The 19,323-nt window shown below is 42.0% G+C and overlaps 1 protein-coding gene across 2 annotated transcripts in view; it reads right to left on the bottom strand.

Annotated features, from left to right (window-relative positions):
• The window catches only part of oprl1 (opiate receptor-like 1), a 108,779-nt gene that overhangs the window by 23,241 nt on the left and 66,215 nt on the right, over window positions 1–19,323 (bottom strand). The window contains exons 2-5 of one of the 2 annotated variants that reach the window (XM_030055691.1): window positions 12,890–12,977; window positions 11,592–11,774; window positions 8,170–8,241; window positions 5,943–5,948 (exon numbers count right to left, since the gene is read on the bottom strand). In XM_030055691.1, coding sequence (XP_029911551.1) covers window positions 5,943–5,948; window positions 8,170–8,241; window positions 11,592–11,774; window positions 12,890–12,977 — 349 coding nt within the window. Of the gene's footprint in view, window positions 1–5,942; window positions 5,949–8,150; window positions 8,242–11,591; window positions 11,775–12,889; window positions 12,978–19,323 lie in introns of both variants that reach the window. The other variant, XM_030055690.1, reaches the window with a different exon arrangement.

The raw sequence follows: 19,323 nt of genomic DNA, 5'->3' as shown, positions 1-19,323 counted from the left end.
TTCAGCAGCATGGACAGAGAGCGACGTCTGATTATCTTTAGTCGTTTGTTTAAACTTCAAAGCGGACAGTGTTGTAGATGCTGCTGTTGCATCACCATGGCAACAGCTCAGACTCATGGCCAATCCGATTAAAAAGCTAATCTGTGCTTCCTTGCCTCATGAACAGCCTTTCCACCCAGTTTCATGACGTTGTGTGAATCCGTTGAAAAGTTACATGTGTTTTTAAGTGAAGCCACGCCCACTGCCACGCCCCACGCTGGCCGATCAGAGTGAAAAATACATAAATTTTTCTTTTGCCCATAATCAACCTTTCCACCAAGTTTCATGCAAATCCTTTAATGACGTTTTGAGATATCCTGCTAAAAAGACAGACGGACAAACAGAAGGAACGAGGAGAAACCAGAACATAAGAAGCGTAATTTTTCGGAGCAAAATCGCCCAGCGTGACTCGATTTATATCAGCACTCTTCTGGTGTATTTTCCCATCCAGGTGAAGTCGTGGCAAACTGCAAAATTTACCAAAAAAAACAAAACATAGAGTGGAAAAATCAGCTTGTGCCCGACAAGATGACACCAGCCAAGAAGTGAGGTGACACGAAATTAAACAGCAGCTGGAGAAACAGAGAGAGAGAGAGAGAGAGAGAGAGAGGGTGAGAGGTGAGAGAAGACAGAGAGAGATCAGATGTGAAGAGCACGGAGGAGAGATGAAAGGAAGAAACAGGAGAGGGAAGAGGAGAGAGAAGACAAGAAACAGAGAGAGAGAGAGACGTAAACAGAGGCAGAGGAAGAGAGGACGAAGGTGGAGCGACGAGCTGGCAGGAGAAGAGAGGAGAGATGGAAAACAGACCGACGTTAGTAAAGAGAGAGAGAGAGAGAGAGAGAGAGAGAGAGAGAGAGGTTCGGGTGGTTTCAAGGTGAGTCTGGGTGTTTTCGGGGGAAATGAGTTTCCTGCAGTAAATTTTGCAGCAGGATGTTCCAGTTCAAATAATCCCGACACAAACAAGCTCCGTCCAAAACAGACGTGTTCAACACCAAAACATAAATAAGAGATGTGAGATCCCTCCTGAAAAATGTCTACTTATTTATTTTTATTAGATCTTCTTGTCTGAATGCACTGAACCTCGTCTGTGTTCTCCAGTGTTTAAAATAACAAAGGATCTTAATGTCTGAGATGTATCTGAGATAACTCATAAAGGATAATAAAAAACCTGATTATTTCGATTCTTATTTTAAATTCCAATTTCAATTTCAATTATATCCGTCTTAAGCATCTTACCATGACGCGTCAGTTCTTAATACCAAAAAAAAAAAGAATATGATAGAGGAATTAAAGAGGGATTATAGAGGGATTAACAGTGTTTCAGAAAGGTGCTTCACAACAACCAAAATACACATGATAAAATGACATCGACTCAAATCAAATTAAAAGAATAGACCGGTTAAAAAAAGAGAGAAAGAAAAGGAAACCAGTAGAAAAATATATTAAAATTTGATTAAAATAGAATAAAATGAAAAATAAAATGAGATAAAATAAAAAATAAAAGCATACAAGACATTAACTGTAAAAAAAAAACTTTGCAAAAAAAAAAAAAGGAGCAAAGGGAGGCTTCTTGTAATAAGTGTGAGTTTTAGGATTTATTATTATTATTATTATTATTATTATTATTATTATTATTTATTTATTTTTATTTTTTTTTTTTTAGTTGAAAATACTTCCTGTCTCCACCTTGGTGTGTTTTATAGCTTCCTGCTGTGATTTTGATGGTAGATGATTGAGATATCTGTCACTTTTTCCAAGTGGCCGCTGTTATTTTGAAATTAACCCACTAAATTAATCAAAAGTTGCTCCCGGTCTTTTTTTTTTTTTTTTTTTTTTTAAACTCACAGCCATGAGCCCTGCTGAGGAAAAGCTTTCCGCTGTAAACCGAATCTCTTTTAACTCAGACTCATAAACGCTGACATTTTAAATCATTTATGCATCCAATAAATTAGAGTTTATGGGAGATCTTTTTAAAGTTTTATTTATCCGGGGACGACCGACTGAGCACGCGACGTCCGTCCGTCCGTCCGTCCGTCCATCCTCAGCATCGCTCGGCTTCACTTTCATACAAGACAAGATGAAACTTTAACGAGCCCCGTGTGGGAGTCAGGTAATTAAAACAGCAGCACGATAAAACAAAGAAAAACACCATAAACCCACAAATATAAATAGTTCAGTCAGAGTAGAGTATGGAGGAGAAGATCAGTGCTATGAGGTGCAGCTCTAAGTTTGGTGATTTTCATCTTTTCACATCAGCGAGGCATTCCCAGGCCATCGGGAAAACGAGAGGAAGCTCATGTTAGCCGCTGGGATCCGTGATGTTACTCTTTCTGGCCGAAGCTCATCACCTTCGGTTCGAGTTCGACCGGGAAACTGCGAGCTTCGCCTTCACAGCAGCAATTTGAGGTATTTTGAGGTATTGCAGGAGAAAATGTTGATGCACTTGTTGGATAAGGAACAAGCAAAATAAGAAATAAACTCACAATTTCTGTATGTGTATCTGTATACTGTGGTTTGATTCATTCAATTCGATCCAATTCAGTTTTATTTGCACAGCATCGAATCATAACAGATATTATCTCAGGGCGCTTTACAGAAACCCAACCGATATCGAAAACCAAATCCACGGACCAAAATCTCCTCAAAGAGCAGCACAAAAAACCCTTTTAAGAGAAAAACCTCGACCTCAGACCTAAAGTGGGCTAGCCTGTTTCATACTCCGGGGTATATTTGATGATAGATTGATACTTTATTCATCCCGAAGGAAACTCACATTCCAGTTTATACCCCGGGGTATACTAGGGGCTAGGCCAGACTATACCCCTCTAGTCCATATTACACACACACACACACACACACACACACTAGAGGGAGTTGTTTCAAAAGTCTAACAGATCTCTTGACACGTGGTCCGGTAATTTCAGCAAACAATGGTGAGTCTCTCTCCATCTCTTTATAGCTTATAGATCAAACTATATTGATCGAAACGAGAACTCGAGACGGCAAAAGATGGGGAGCAACTCTGCTGTCACGATGTCTGTGGGGAGTTTATTCAACCTCCCTGAGGCCAGGACAGAGAAACGCTGCCCCCGGGGTCTCAGAGTGACGGGGCGACGAGTCGTCCTGAGGCAGCAAAGCAAAGTGATCGGGTAGGGCTTTCCCCAAATGTACACATAAACACACATGTATGCTTAAAAACTGGGTGCTCTGGGAGAGGTTGATTCAATGGCTCAACATATGCAGGTCTAGTTTCATAGGCCTAGTTGCAGATAATGGAGGGTATGATAATAAGGGTATGATTTGGCCTAGGGTGGTATAGTTTGGCCAAGCCCAAAGTATAGCAGTTATGACAATACTAACAGTGCTGCATCAACAGTATTAATCGTAACAACACTAATAACAATAAAAATACTACTAATGACAATAATAGTAGTAGGAACAATGACAGCAAGAATAGTAATAATGATAATTATAGGTCTGATTGTATTGGGGCTGAGTAATACTAATAGTTGGAGTAGTAATATTATGACTAATGACAATAAAAATACATGTTGCCCGACAGGTTGTGAAAGCAAATTTCCTGCGGGACAATAAAAACTGTAAGGACTAAAAGACCCTCTCTTTCCTGGCCTGGTACGGGACCCGACGCTGGAGTTTACGAGACACTGAAGGCAACACGGAGGCTATTTCAGGCGGTAAATGTGACCTGGAGACGCAGGGCGAGCAGAATCTCGGTTCAGGCTCGGGTCGGGTTCGGCCAAAAATATGAGGGGGTGACGGTCAGCCTCATCCCCTCTGCCATCAGACCGCAGCGAGCGGGACGTCCCAGAACCCCCCCCCCCCTCCTCTCTCTCTCACTGAGGCTCATGGTTGCAGCACTAAACTGTGAAATCTCTGTAATCAGAATCCGTCGCCTCGCTCTGTCCGGACCGACTCGAACAAAACAACCCTCTCTCATTCGGGACGGGACAATAAAACGACGATCTTATCTTAACCCTGTCGACCCTCTGCGGAGGTGTTTTGGTCGTTTGGTGCTAAATCCGGATCGCTGCCCCTTTATGGCGAGAAGAGGTTTTGTCTGTTTCGGCGGATTTTCTGATTCCCGACCTCGAGGAGCTGCAGCTGTTTGACCTTTTTTGGGCAAACCTGCCGCCTGCGAGCTGCAAGTTTATGAAAGTGTCCGAGGCTGCCAAATATCAGACTATCAAATGATACACTCTCACACACACACACACACACCCACGCACATAAACACACACACACACACACACACACTAACTTCAGAAGGAGCCCTCTAAGTGAATTGTAATCCTCTCTCCCTCTCAATGTCATATATGTGCATTTACACACACATAAATGCACATATATCAGCAAGAACACACACACACCCAGCCCTAAAAAGGCAAACGCACTGCTTTGACACTCACACACACACACACACACACACACACACACGTGGCTCGGTAGAAGGGCTTGTTCCACCTCACGACTTCACCATTAATAATAGACTATAAATCTGTCTCTGCATGCGTGTGTGTGTGTGTGTGTGTGTGTGTGTGTGTGTAGAGCACTATCCTAAAATATGTGAATGCCTCAGCGAGATGATTTAGGACGATACACACATTTCAACAGTACTTCTGTCTATTTTTCTCTCTCTCCTTCTTCCTCTCTCTCTCTCTTTCTCTCTCTCTCTCTCTCACACACACACACACTCACACACACGCACGGTGCATGAGGAGGGACCCAGCTGGATCCACTCAGCAGAAGTCAATGAGCGGTTATTGGAAGAGAAATGTGATTCTGTCTGTCTGGTCTACTTCATCATGCTCATCATGATGTGTGTGTGTGTGTGTGTGTGTGTGTGTGAGAGAGAGAGAGAGAGAGAGAGAGAGAGACAGAGAGAGAGAGAGATTTTATTGTCATTTATCTTTCTTGTGCCTTTGTTTTTTTTTTTTTACTTTTTTCATCTCTTATTACCGTTGTATATTGTTTATCAAATGTTATTCTCGTTTCCTTGTATCTTATTTTCTCGGCACCGTGTGTCATGTGTGTTTTGAGGGTTTGTTATGATGATGATGTCATAAATCAAAAGGTGGCGTTCATAACTTCAGCTACATGGAGACTTTATTGTAAGTTTTATCATAGAAAGTGGTAGAGATTCACAACAATAGAGAGAGACAGAGAACAGGGAAGAGATGAAAGCAAAGACCACAGTCACAATAATTTTAAAAAACAAATTCTCCTGTGAAGAAGAAAGTAATTAATTAATGATTCATGGTGCGTTCAGGTGACGCTTGTCAACTCGTAGACAGAAACTCACCAGTTTACCTGTGGAAGTCTGCATTTAAACGAGCTCCATCATACCTGAGTTAACGAGCTGTGAGCACCTGATCACCTGGACGGTTTGACAATCATGTGTCAGTCAGAACCACAATCAGGAATATTTTATCACATCCACTCACAAACACCTGGTTTACCTGTCGAGACATTGTCCTGACTTGACGGGTTGACCAGAGGAGCTACACTGTTAATAAATCATTTTTTAAAACAAAGTAAAAAGTAGTTTTGTCATACGGTCTCATGCAGTGGAGGTGAATATACTGCATGTGGTGAAAAGTGAGAAGTTCAGACACTAAAACCTGAAAAATGTCTTTAGTCCGAGTTTCAATGAGGAGCTTCTGTGTCACATGATCTATATGCAGTTTTATTTTTTACATATTATCACTTCTCATTTCTGTGTATATTAATATGTAATACTATTGCACACATTTTTCCATGATGCACATTTATATATATATATATATATATATCTATATATATATAGATATATAGATATATGCATATTTCTTATTTTCCTATTCTATTTCTTACAATTTCACTTATAAGTGCCACCTGCTGCGACGTCCTGCTGCTATTGCTGCTTGATTTTTAACTATGGATTATTTTTTTTTTTTATTTATTTATTTTTTTTATCCTTGCATAACATTATTTATCCTGTACGCTGCTGGACATGGGGAACAAATTTCCTTGTTTTTAACATGTTTGAATGACAATAAACTAAACTCGACTGAACTGAAGCTGAATTCCTGCATCCGACCCAGTTTCCCTTGGGGATCAATAAAATATATCTGATTCTGATTCTGAAATGCTTTTTCACTGAAAAACAAAATTCTGGAGTGAGTGCAGGATACTTTAAAATATTAAATCACAACCGTTTTTATGTGAAAAAAAAGTAAATAAAAAAAAATGAAAACATGAAAAATGCAGATATCAGTCCACCTTAATTGACCACTGAAGTCAGATCACTGAGTTTGACTTGGAAAAGCATCTAAATGAAGAGAAATATATATAGAGAAGTGATTTCAGTCTTTTTTCCCAAGATTTTTTATTTATTCATTCATTTATTTATTTATGTTTTGCAGCCCGAGTTCGACAATATGAAGTGGGACGTCTTGACTAACTGCAGCTGTCAAAGTATTCATCCACATGGCGCCTCCTGTGAGAACAGCTTTTAGAGGGGCCCTCCGAGCACTGCTGTATATTCATTTTTATTTTATTTTATTTTATTTTATTTCTTTATTTTTGCACTCACCTGCAGTCGGCCGGCATCGTCTGCAGAAGTTGTGTGAGACTCTCTGCTGCATCATTTTGCATAATAATGACGCGCATTAAAATTCACACCGACTGCTGCAGACTGTCAGACGTGTTACGAGTCTCAGAGCCTGCGCATGAATGTAGACTGCTGCTGTATCTGCTTGGTGATGCATTTGTGTGTGTGTGTGTGTGTGTGTGTGTGTGTGTGTGTGTGTGTGTGTGTGTGTGTGTGTGTGTGTGTGTGTGTGTGTGGAGTGCAGTATGTGTCATGTCCTAGAAATTATGTTTTGTTTTGTTAGGTTTTGTTCTTGTGTCTTGTCTCGTGACTTCCTGTTTTATTTTGAAATCCCACGCTCCTCTTGTGTCAGGTCACTTGCCTTTCCCCTTGTGTTTTTCCCACTGGACTGATTGTCTGCCATTGTTTCCACCTGTTTCCCATTACCTTGTGTGTGTGTATATATAGTCCATGTTTCCCATTGTCCTGTGCCAGTTCGTCCTGTTTGGTCATGTGTTTGTTTTTGCGTCGCGTCACGTCACGTCACGTCACGTCACGTCACGTCACGTCACGTCGCGTCGCGTCGCGTCATGTCATGTCACGTCGCGTCACGTCAAGTCACCTCATGTCAAATCAAGTCAAATCAAGTCAAGTCACGTCAAGTCACATTAAATCAAGTCACGTCAAGTCACATTAAATCAAGTCACGTCACGTCACGTCACGTCAAGTCACATCAAGTCATGGCACGTCAAGTCACGCCACGTCAAGTCAAGTCACGTCACGTCAAATCAAGTCACGCCAAGTCACGTCACGTCAAGTCATGTCAAGTCAAGTCAAGTCAAGTCAAGTCAAGTCAAGTCAAGTCAAGTCAAGTCAAGTCACGTCACGTCACGTCACGTCACGTCACGTCACGTCACGTCACGTCACGTCACGTCACGTCACGTCACGTCACGTCACGTCACGTCACGTCACGTCACGTCACGTCACGTCACGTCACGTCACGTCACGTCACGTCACGTCACGTCACGTCACGTCACGTCACGTCAAGTCACGCCACGTCAAGTCAAGTCACGTCACGTCAAATCAAGTCACGTCACGTCACGTCAAGTCACATCAAGTAACGGCACGTCAAGTCAAGTCACGTCAAGTCAAGTCAAGTCAAGTCACGTCAAGTCACGTCAAGTCAAGTCACATCAGGTTTTGTATTTTTCTTTGATACTTTGTTTTGTCATAGTTAAGTTTCATGTCTCTTTGATACTTTGTCTTGCCTTTGTTTGTTGATTTCCTCGGAAGAGTGAATTTCTGTTGCTACTTTTGTTCTAGTGAATTTTAGTTGATACTTTATTATTAAAAGACTTAAGCTGAACTCTCATCTGAGTCGTGTGTTTGGGTTCAGTCCTTGTAGTCATAGTATTGACAGTATGCATTCGCAGGCATGCATGGTGAGCTCATGTGTACAGTTTTGCTATGTCCACGTGTGTGTGTGTGTGTGTGCGTGTGTGTGTGTGTGTGCGTGCTTACTGTTGTGCTCCAGCTCTACCTCCACGTCTCCCATGATCATGGCTGGGACGCTGATGGCAGAAGCCAGCACCCACACGCAGATGTTCACCACCTGAGTGTAAAACAGGACGTCGGTGTTACACGGTGCAGGTCCAGACCTCCACCCAGACCTCCAGACACACACACTCCACCCTGAGGGCATCTCCTCTGAGGCTTTAGGTCACATTTAGGCCATTTTGAGCTCCGACTGTCTCCACGCCACCGAGGCCGTCAGCATGATGGAGGGACAAGACACGGCAGACTGACGCCTTTAATGACCACAGAGCTGCTGACCTCTGACACACTGAGGAGAGGATTCGCCTTTAAAATACAGAAATGCTGTGGTGCCACCAGTGTTGGCACTCGTAGCGCTCATACTCTCATACCTCAGCCTTTTTTTGATCAAAACCACCGTTTGGAAAATCTGTGGTGACCGAAATGAGTCCACAATCACTGTTCACGTGAGTTCGCGTGAGTGTTTGAGTTATGACTTACAGCCTATATTGTAATCCCTCTGCTGACAAGGGAAGATAAGGAATACAGTCGTCCCTCGCTATAACGCGGTTCACCTTTCGCGGCCTCGCAGTTTCGTGGATTTTTTTTAGTGCAATTTTGCATGCTTTTTTTTTTTTTTTTTTTTTACAGCACATTGTGTTCTGCGTCCTGATTGGCTAAGGGACTGTAGACCAGAGAGTGCCGTGTCTCCTGTACAGTACAGAATGTGTTCATTCTATAATACTGGACTTATTTTTCTATGAAGGTTTGAACTTTGAGAGTTTAAACAAGAGAGAAAAGTGAGAAAATGTTAATGCCTGTCTGAGAAAAGTGTATAAAGTGTGTCGTGAGGGGTTTTACAGCCTTAAAACATCTATAATAATTGTAAAAAAAAAAAAAATAAAGCTGACTACTTCGCGGATTTCGCCTATTGAGGGTTATTTTTAGAACATAACTCCTGCGATAAACGAGTGACCACTGTATGCCGTAACAATGCTATATATAGTTGTTGTTTTTTTTTTCAACACAGGCCATGTTGAAACAACCACACAGCACATCTTCAAGCTTTAGTGAGGAGAAACTCACTGATGTGCAGCAACATTTTTCTAGCCTTCAGCACAATCAGACAGGACACTTGTTTTCATCCTTGAAATCGTTATGTATTTTTTAAAAATTTTGAAACGAGGGCACTCGCAGCGCAGTCGAATGAGTCTCAAACCTGGGGCGCCCCGGTAGCTCACCTGGTAGAGCGCGAGCCTCTTTGTTAAGGCTGAGTCCTGATCACAGCGTCCTGGGTTCCAATTCGATCCTTGGCCCTTTGCTGCGTGTCATTTCCTCTCTCTCTTTCTACCGTCACTACCAAATAACACTTAAATACCAAAAAAAAAAAAAAAAAATCAAACTTGTCCACCCCAAAAATGGTGACAAACGACGCTTTCTACCAGGTTTTATTGAGCATTTATGCATCCACATTGCTCTGCTGCTAACTCGGCTAATGCTGCATTCACTGGAACTCAGACATCGGGACTTCTGTCATGTAAATTGTGACATAAACGTGGCGTTCATGGTCTCAGGAAAAAATGGATGCTCTTTTGGAATTCCCAATAGAGGAAAAATTTCTTCTTGTGGGCGTCTGTTTATGCCAAGTTGACACCGCGGACACCTTCGGAAAATTTACCGGGAATAATTTCTGAGGTTCGAGTTCAAGTGAACGCAGCAGTAACCGTCTTCGCAGTAAAATAGCTTGGATATAGGCGAGGTAAGGCATTATTATTTTGGGGTACAGTTTCCTGTTTTCAAAAAGGGACATGCCTGAAGGTTGTTGAGGCTCGCAGGGTAAGAAAAATGGTGAGCGGCGAGCTTCTCCTCTCTGAAGTTAGCGACCAGGTTGTGCTGTATTTTAGATGACGGATATCAAAGGTTTAATACGGCCCAGCTTAAAAATAACAACCAAATTGGACTATTGCTCAAATGACACATTTTAGTATCTTACATTTTGACACGTGTCCCATACAAGCACAGAAACGGCAGCACAATATCCTGTTTCTGTCTTAATGTCGCTTTTATTTCACCCTCCCTGTATAAATCATCCTGATATCAAAGCATTATGTGCCACAATACATGACAGCAGCACGCATCTGCTTTAATATCTGCTTTAATACAGCAATAATACCAAAGAGACACCTCTTTTTTGTGTGCATCTCTATCAAGCGCACAGTCACAACAAAGTCGCTTTTATAGGCTTTAAAAAATTATATGGCACAATGGTTTCTTAAAAAAAAATGGAGTAGAAAGACATCAGAGGTTGGTTTCCATTAATATCATCGCAAATCTGATTATATTATTTAAAACCAGCATATCAGCTGTCTAATATCTGACCCGGTGGCAGCGCCCACTCCCAGCACAGTGACAGTAATTACACCACATTATGCAACATCACTGGTATCATTTGATATTATATTATGCATTTTTCTTCTAATTTCCCAACATGGAGCTGACACCTACACGCAGACATTAAGCAGAGAGAAACATTAACTATACCGCAAAAAAATTAACATAAATATTATTTTCAGTATCCAGTCCACCTCCACGCTCAGTTTCAAAGATGTTTAAAGGAGTTTGAGTCGCACAGGAATCTGTCTCTCAGAGAAAAAAAGGCTCTTATTTTGATAAATGCCCATAAACACACCATGTTAAACTCTTTGTATACATTTTAAAGCTCATGATTTGGTTTTTACATGGTGTGTTTACTTTACGTGAGTCATTTCCAGCTGGGTTTTATGCTCTAAAAGTTGTCTCAATTCAGTGTTTTTTGTGTTATTCACCACTTCCCTGTCAGTGTTTATTGCCTCCAGAATCTACCCACTTGTTACTTTATGAAGAATAGAATAAGATCCTTTATGTCCTTTTTAGAAAACTACCTGAAACTCAAATATTAAAGAAAAATCCTTTAAAACATCACCGTTTGCAAAAAAAAAATCGAGGGTCATACGATGAGCCTTATACCTTGTTAAAATCTTAAAATGACCTATAATGTGCTTTAATTTCATGTCAACACTTATTTCTAGGGGAGCACAGGTGGCGTAAAAAGGTTTTGAAATGGAAAATATCACAGTTGGGGATGAAATCTTTACTTAATAAAAAGAAAATGAATTATAATTTTGATAATGAAAGCAACCAGAGTCTGATTCCAGCTTCACTAAGATTCTAAGACTGTCCTTCTTTTCTCTGTCCATATACATATATATATATATATTTTTTTATTAAATTAATATTTCAGGTTTTGTTTGGCTGCTGGGCTCTGATCACTTCCCATGACTCTTTGGATTTTTTTTTTCCCACTTCATGCATTCCGTGTTTAATCAGACAGTAAGAGACAGACAGACTGACAGTGAAGCGAATCGTGTTGTCGTGTTATTGTCCTGGCACCTTGGCTTTGTGCGGCGTCCTCATGTCCAGCGCTTTGACCGGGTGGCACACGGCGACGTAGCGGTCCATGCTCATCACCGTCAGCGTGAAGGTGCTGGTGAACATGTTGTAGTAGTCGATGGAGAGCACGGCCTTACACAGGGCGTTACCGAACGGCCAGAAGCCCAGGAACACGTCGGCACCCTGCAAACAACCACAAACAAACACACCTTATTTTTATTTTTATTTGTATTGATATTTAAGGAAAGGCAGATGAGGCCGAGGAAGGAGAAAACCCCTCAGGGTCATGCAAAAACTAATGGAACAATGTTTTGAGGTCAAATGTACATAAAAACATAAACAATCGAGTGAAATGCTTTTATATTTCGGGTTATGATGGCTGCCTTCAAGCTTTAAGGAAGATTCACCCTCTTTGATTATTATTATTATGGTAACACTTTACAATAAGAATACAACAATTAACGTTAGTTAATGCCGTAATAAACATTAAGTAACAGGTAATAAACATTAAGTAACAGGTAATAAACATGAAGTAACAGGTAATAAACATTAAGTAACAGTTAACTAACCGTTAACTAATGTGTTATATTAATTCATATGTTATTTAAGGGTTATTGATATTATTAACATTAGTAAATGCCATAATAATCATTAACTAACAGTTAATTAACCATTACGGCATTAACTAACGTTAACTAGCGTTAATTGTTGTACTCTTATTGTAAAGTGCTACCAGTATTACTATTATAATTAACTTTATTTGGTTTGCAAAGATCCCAAACATGTTCTGCTGAATTACAGGGATATTTTTCTTTTTGATGTGATTCTGCAGCCCTAAAACACTGGCATCTTAGCTTTGAATAAAGAATATATTTTATCAGTCTGATGGAGCATCAATGAAGCTGCAGAGACACAACATGGATGTGACTCTGTCCTTCCATATGGAGGAGAAAAAAATAATCTTCACAGCTACTTAAAGGACCAAACCAGTGGTTTTGCATGTTTGGTGTAATATCTACAAAATGAATAATCGTCACGTTTCTGCTGATCTTTTCCTCAAAGCGAGCAGTGGCATTTTAGAGCTCTGTCCTAAAGGGTTAGGGTTCTGCATGTTGAGGACTTTGTTCACCACACAAGTAGAACATTATAAGGCGGCTGCTTCACCCCCAAAATTCACATTTGAATACCATTCAGTTTAAAGGGAATTTGAAGGTAAAATCGGGGTTCAGGGGTTAAGCGAGTTTCCAAAACTGGTGTGACGTTCACACTGTCCCACTCTCCTGTCGATACAGCCTTACCTGGAAAGGTAAAGTGGCCAGGACCAGGGAGTCAGCCAGAGCCAGGTTAAAGATGTAGATGTTGGTGGCCGTCTTCATCTTGGTGTATCTGAGGAGGAGGAGGAGGAGGGAGAGACACGGAGCTTTAGTCTATTAGGAAAAAAAGGCCAAGAGAAGGAGATCGTTTTAGATAATGCACTCACACACACACACACACACACCCTTGGTGCTTTAATCAAGCCGCCTCTACACCCAGCCCAGGACTTAATCCAATCTGCAGCCGGCGCCTCGGCCTGTCGGGACGCACGCAGCGTCTTGGGAAGATGCTGCTGCTCAGATTGTTTGGGAAAATGGGATTTGCAGGAAGCTTTTTATTCACGGCACCTCGCAGCCCCATGAGGGGAGATATTCTAGGAGTGGGAGGCCCCCGGTGGGAATCAAACCCACAACCACCACCGGAGTCAGCACCTTGCTCCGCCCTGAGCCGAGCTGGGAGGCTTCAGTCCCGACCCGACGCTGAGGCGGTGGTTAAAATAACCTGCCGTGCGTTTCTGTAGATGTTCCCTCAGTGGAAGTTAACTCTCCCTCAGTGGAAGTAAAAAGCGTTTGATTTAAAATGCGGCTGCAGGAAAAGTTGTCGGGTTCGTTTTTAGAGAAGAGAGAGGAGCAGCCCGTGCGATCTCTCCCCGTCACGGTGAGAGGACGAGAGCCGAGCGTTCGAGACTGAACCGTTTAGATTCTTTGAAGTGGAAAAATGGAAAATGACAAAATAACGATGGCGAACAACAAGCGCCGGCAGATTGATCTTCTCCTCCCTGCTGAGCGACGCTTCGCTGTGAACGGAGAGACGAGGCTCAGCTTCTTTTATTTATTTTCCTTCACACACAGTTCATGTTACCTGCCGCCGTAGAAAGCGAGGACCAACACAGAGAGATCAGACCGCACGGTAAAATAGCTCTGCATAAGTTTGAATCATTATTATGGTCTGTAAAATTCAGCTACACATCATAAAAGTCAAACTTTGTTTACTCAACAGTTTGAGAGGATTAATGTGATTATTTTTAAGAATGTTAGCCGGGGGGAAATAAAATAATATCACACTTTTCAAAATGGGCGAACTGTCCCTTTAACAAGAAGGCCAAGTCTGATGTGTTAATGTGTTAAATTTTAGTGCTAAATGACAGGCCAATCGATGGAAAATTATGATTTTGATCGTTTATTAATGGTTATCATTTCTTAATCAGTGAAAATTCAAAACCTCTGCCTGTTCCAGCTTCACTAAGATCGCTAAAATGCTAACAAGGTCTTCGTTTTTCTGTTCATAGCTTCATAAAAAGTTTTTGGCCGCTGGTCAGAAGCAACGTGAAGACGTCACTTTGGCCTGTACTAACGGATTCACTGAAAAACAAAACAAACAAAAAAAAAAAACAGTAGATCAAAAATGAGATTAATCCGTCTCAGTCCCAGCCTCGCTGAGCCGCAGATCTGCTGGACAGCGTTGAACCAGGACCTGATTGGTGAAAATGAAATGTGAAACCCGGAGAGATCAGAGCGGCCGAGCTGATGAACTCACGTTTACCTCGCCGAGATCTGCCTGCAAACACAAACCTCCTTCCGGAAACTCCCCGGTTTTGACTCGAGACCAAACTTTTATTTTGTATTTTTTATTTATTTTTTAATTTATTTTTCCCTCTGCTGCAGCTGCCCTCGATGAAACTTTACAAAACACACCGCCGTTAAACTTTTCCTCCATCTCTCGCTGAGTTTCACCCAAGGCCTTTTTGCACATTTGTCCACTTTTTTCTCTCTCTCTCTCTCTCTTTCTCTCTCTCTCTATTCCTTTTCACCTCGTCTTTTTCTCCAGATCGCCATCATTGACGTTAGACGATGCTCACCTTTTGATTTGATTTGATTTGATTTATGGATAGAGTTCAAATCCAAAGGACGACATGTAAAAGTGCATGCACTGATTTCCAACATGGTCCTTACAGAGATATATTAAAGACATAAGACAACATTTAGCAGGACACAACCTCTACACACCTAAACACACACACCATCTCATCATCCGGTGACATAACACTCATTAAATCAAGTCGAAAAAGGACGTACTGTAAAAATAAATGGAGATGAAAAAATAAGACTATATTCACTACAAGTCTGTAAGTCTATCCCTATTTATGTTTTATTTATTTATTTATTTTATTCTGAACATGTTGTATAAAGGACAACAGGCAATGCAACAACAGGGTAATAGTAGAAGAAATTAAAAAAAAAAAAAAAAAACATAAATTCAATGTTATTTTCTAGAGGGCCAGTTCAAAAGAGAGTAGGAAGAAGTTAAAAACTTATAAGATCCTACCCCTTGAGTTCCTGTATATTACATATATACTGTATTATACTCTAGTAATTATCATCAATATTATATTATTAATGTATCCAAAAAATATAAAATCCTTCACCTGATTTCTAAAAATGGTCTTAGAAAACGGGAGTGTTGGCCGCTATGGCCGGATACTGTGACAAACCCCCCCCCCCCACAATCTGACTTGTTTCCTTCAATGTAAAATCAGGAGATTAGCGGGAGAAATTACTGACCGGGAGCATTGCGGGAGAAAGGGTTAAAAATCGGGAGATTTGGCAAGTATGCTACTAGAATTTGAGCCACCGGTGCTGCTAAATAATGACGAATTTGGCGATCTTTTTTTTTTTTTTTTTGCTTTCCTTTCTTTTTTTTCGGGCTTTGTCGGGCTGTCGGGCCTAAAGTTTGGCTAATTAGTAGGGTAGGGTCGGGCCTCGGGCTGGCCCAGTAGGGTTAGGGTTAGGGTTAGGGTATCTCAACATCTCCCTCCTTCTCCCTCCCTTCTTCACTCGCTCTCTCATCTTTATTCATCTACTTCACCTCTTCTCTCCCCACATTCGTTTTCTCCGTACGTCCCGAGCACAGCCTCTGCCTTTTTTTATTATTTCCATCTCCATCTCCATCTCTATCTCTCGTTGCATTCACTCTCTCCGCCCAGAATTATACATGCAACCAGTTAAACACCCGGAATAAACAAAACAAAAAAAAAAAAAACATTCAAACCAGCGTCCAACAGCTGATGAAATGTCCTGAAACTGAAAATGGGAAGCGTGATGTCCGGTGATGTTAATCGCAGCTGATTGGATGAAGCGGCAACGTGCCCGGCATGTCGCACGAACTGTTTCCCGTGTGAATCGAAGAGCAGATATGCACGAGGAGCAAATGCGTGTTATTTATTAGCAGAGGAGGAAAATCAAACCCGTGTACCAAATCAAACCCGGCCGTGGCTTTTTGCTGAAGCTGCACGACTGAATATTATGGTGTTATGTAATGGATCGGACCGTTTACAGCTGCATGATACCAAAAAAAGAAAACTATTTAAAATAAAGCTGTCATAATGTGGTGAGAAAGACGTCTAATAACTGCGATTGAGGCGTTTTCATGCTTTTCAGAGTCTCAAAGTTCGATAATCTGAGTTTTTCAGACGTTTTGAGTCTCGTTTGGCCTCTCAGATCTCTCTCTCTGCCTCTCTCGCTCCTCTCACTCCCCCCTCCGATCTCCCCGACTTCTTCAAATCTATCAAAACATCGACCGTTTCTCTTCCCTCGCTCCCTCGGCCCTCTCAGATCTTCTCTTTCATCCCTCTGTCCTTCTTTTTGACATCTTCTTTGCCCTCTGAGCATCCTTCTCTCCTTCCCTCTCTAGCATCCTCTCTTCTTCTTCTTCTTTCCTCTGCATCTAAATCCTTCTCCCCTCCATCTCGTCCTTTTTTTCTACTCATCTTCTCTCTGCCTTCATCCCTCCTCCTTCTCCTCCTCCTCCTCTCCATCATCCCTGACTTTCTGCTTTATGTGTTGCCGCCTTTCCTTCACTTCATCTGGCATCTGGCATCTTCTGTTTTCGTCCATCTCTGCGTTCTCCATCCCTCCTCCCCTCATTTCTCACTCCGTCTTTTGTCCTTCCTCCTCCCGGCTCCTCGCTCACCAACACAACTTGAATCTCAGGCCTGATATTTTGAACGCGACCTGACCGCGCCGGAGGAAAACACCTCAAACTCGACCAAAACACTCAACCAGACAAACAGAAAAAAAAAGACGACTGGTTGCTTGAAACAGGGAGCACAGAGTTTTAGAGGCTGATCGAGGCACTCCAAATATCAGGAAAAATGACAAAAAGGAAAGAAATATTTAAAAGCCTTTATTTTAGTGGCTAAATCATTAAAAAAGCCAGTTTCAATGGTTGAAACATGGCCACCACCTTCATCAGGGCTTTAAAAATGAATAAAAAAAACAGACCCTGAACCCGAACAAAGCCCGAGAATCCCATCAAACAATCACCAGCCAGAGCCTCAATAAAACTCATCGCAGACTACGTTTACATGCACAAAATATTCCAGTTTTTGCTCTTATTGCAAAGAAGGCCCTATAAGCTGATTGCTAATGAAGACGAATAATCCACTAACATTTCCGTTTACATGCAGCCGTGCGAACGCAGCCTAGAGTTCTCATCGGGCCTGAAAATTAAGTTCCTACGCTAACCGGGCTCGACTGGGCCAGCCCGAGGCCCGACCCTACCCGACTAATTAGCCAAACTTTAGGCCCGACAGCCCGATAAAGCCCGAAAAAAACAAAACAAAGGAGAGGAAAAAAAAAAAGATCGCCAAATTCGCCATTATTTAGCAGTGCCGGTCGCACAAATTCGAGTCGCAGTGAGAGAACGGACATAATAGTTGGTGTTGGTGCCAGGTTTATTATTGATAGTCACTTTATGAATAGGGAGCACACGTCGACTCACCTCAGTAGTGACATCAGCTGGTTTGAGAGCGTTTTTTTTTTTTTTTTTTTGAGTGAGCTGGAGAGAGGGGGTGAGCGGCGGAGGCTCACATTTTGCTGACCGCATTGCCAGTGATTTTAAATGTTTGGTTCACAGTTTTTAACAATAAAGGTTTGAAATGCAGCATCGGATCATGGCTTTATTGAGTCAAGCAGGTCAAATTCCCTCGTCTCAGCCTCTCGGCGATATCAAAGTGTTTGTTGAAAGTCGCCTGATAGTTGGCGAAAGGCAGCTTCACATGTTCAGTTGTTCATAAAACATGCTAAGTTAGTAAAGTTACTGTAGTTCTGCACAAAATGGTTTAATTTAGCACTGAACTGTTATCCCCGTTCTTCTCTCTCTCTCTCTCTCTCTCTCTCTCTCTCTCTCTCCTTCTGCTTCATGCCTGCCTCATTTATATTTCGTCCTTCAGCGGCGACAGTAAAACACAGAACCAGAACCCGAAGCCCGACCCGACCCGACCGATTCACAGACATTTTAGGCCCGACCCTAAAATGTCGGGTAGGGTTGGGCTCGGGCAGAATATAAGAACTCTAACACAGCCTCCCTTCAACCAGCTTATTGAACAGGTCAGCATTATGATATTTCCGTATATCCAAAAAAAAAAAAAAAAAAAAAAAACTGCTGATATCAAGGTCTTTCATGTTTAAAACTAGTGTTTCCCCTCCTGACAGGATATGTGGGGCTTTTATTTTGCCAGTGCATCTCTGCCACAGCCCTGCAAACTGAAGAACTGCACGCATGACCAGAGGAGGCTCCTAAACCCCCCAATAACATCTGCATATCACACACGTCAGAAATGCTGCATTCAGGAAGCAATATCCAAACGTAATTAGTGTGCATTTACATCTGTGCATGTTTATCTTCAGGGTGTCCAGTGACTGTAGCGGGTGGATGAAACATGTCAATTTAAAATGAGGCTGCACCCGTCAAAAGCATCACGCCGTGTCTCTGATACCCGTTAAAAACCTAAATGGAGAAAACTCAAACCCGACCCGACCGAGCGCGAACAGCCGGGCATCTGATCTCGAGCCGACCTCTTTCCCTCCTTCACTCCCAGCGTTTATCTCCATCTTCCCTCCCATCCTTCATCCACCTCCTTCCCTGTCTCTGCATCCTCCTATACCACCCCTCCAGCTCTCTCTCTCTCTCTCTCTCTGCATACTGAAGTCTTGCAGGCAGGCCGAGTGTCTTCAGAGAGAATATTTCATGGCTCTTCAGCTTTCCTCCTGTCTTTCCACCAGGGAGCTTCTCTGATTCTCTCTCTCTCTCTCTCTCTCTCTTTCTCTCTCTCTCTCTCTGTGTCTCTCAGTTTCTGTCTCTTTCCTCTTCAGAAACACTCTCTTTCTCTTGTGCTCTGCATTTTTCTGTCTCTGCTGAAACCGTCTCTGTCTCCACTCACTCGCTCATCCTGTGAGAGTATAATTGCATTATAATTATGAGTTCAAGGCGCACCGCTGGCAACACAGAGAGAGAGACAGAGAGAGAGAGAAAGAGAGAGAGAGACAGTGAAAAATAAGGACAGGGAGACTGGAAAGGGGAAGATAGTGCCTCGCTCCGAGCCAAAAGACCTTAAACAATATGAGCCAATGCATCAAAC

This window comes from Myripristis murdjan, chromosome 7, assembly GCF_902150065.1.
Source record: "Myripristis murdjan chromosome 7, fMyrMur1.1, whole genome shotgun sequence".
NCBI classification, from domain to species: domain Eukaryota; kingdom Metazoa; phylum Chordata; class Actinopteri; order Holocentriformes; family Holocentridae; genus Myripristis; species Myripristis murdjan.
Note: the sequence above shows the minus strand (reverse complement) of the source record. Positions and strands in the feature narration are given on the sequence as shown.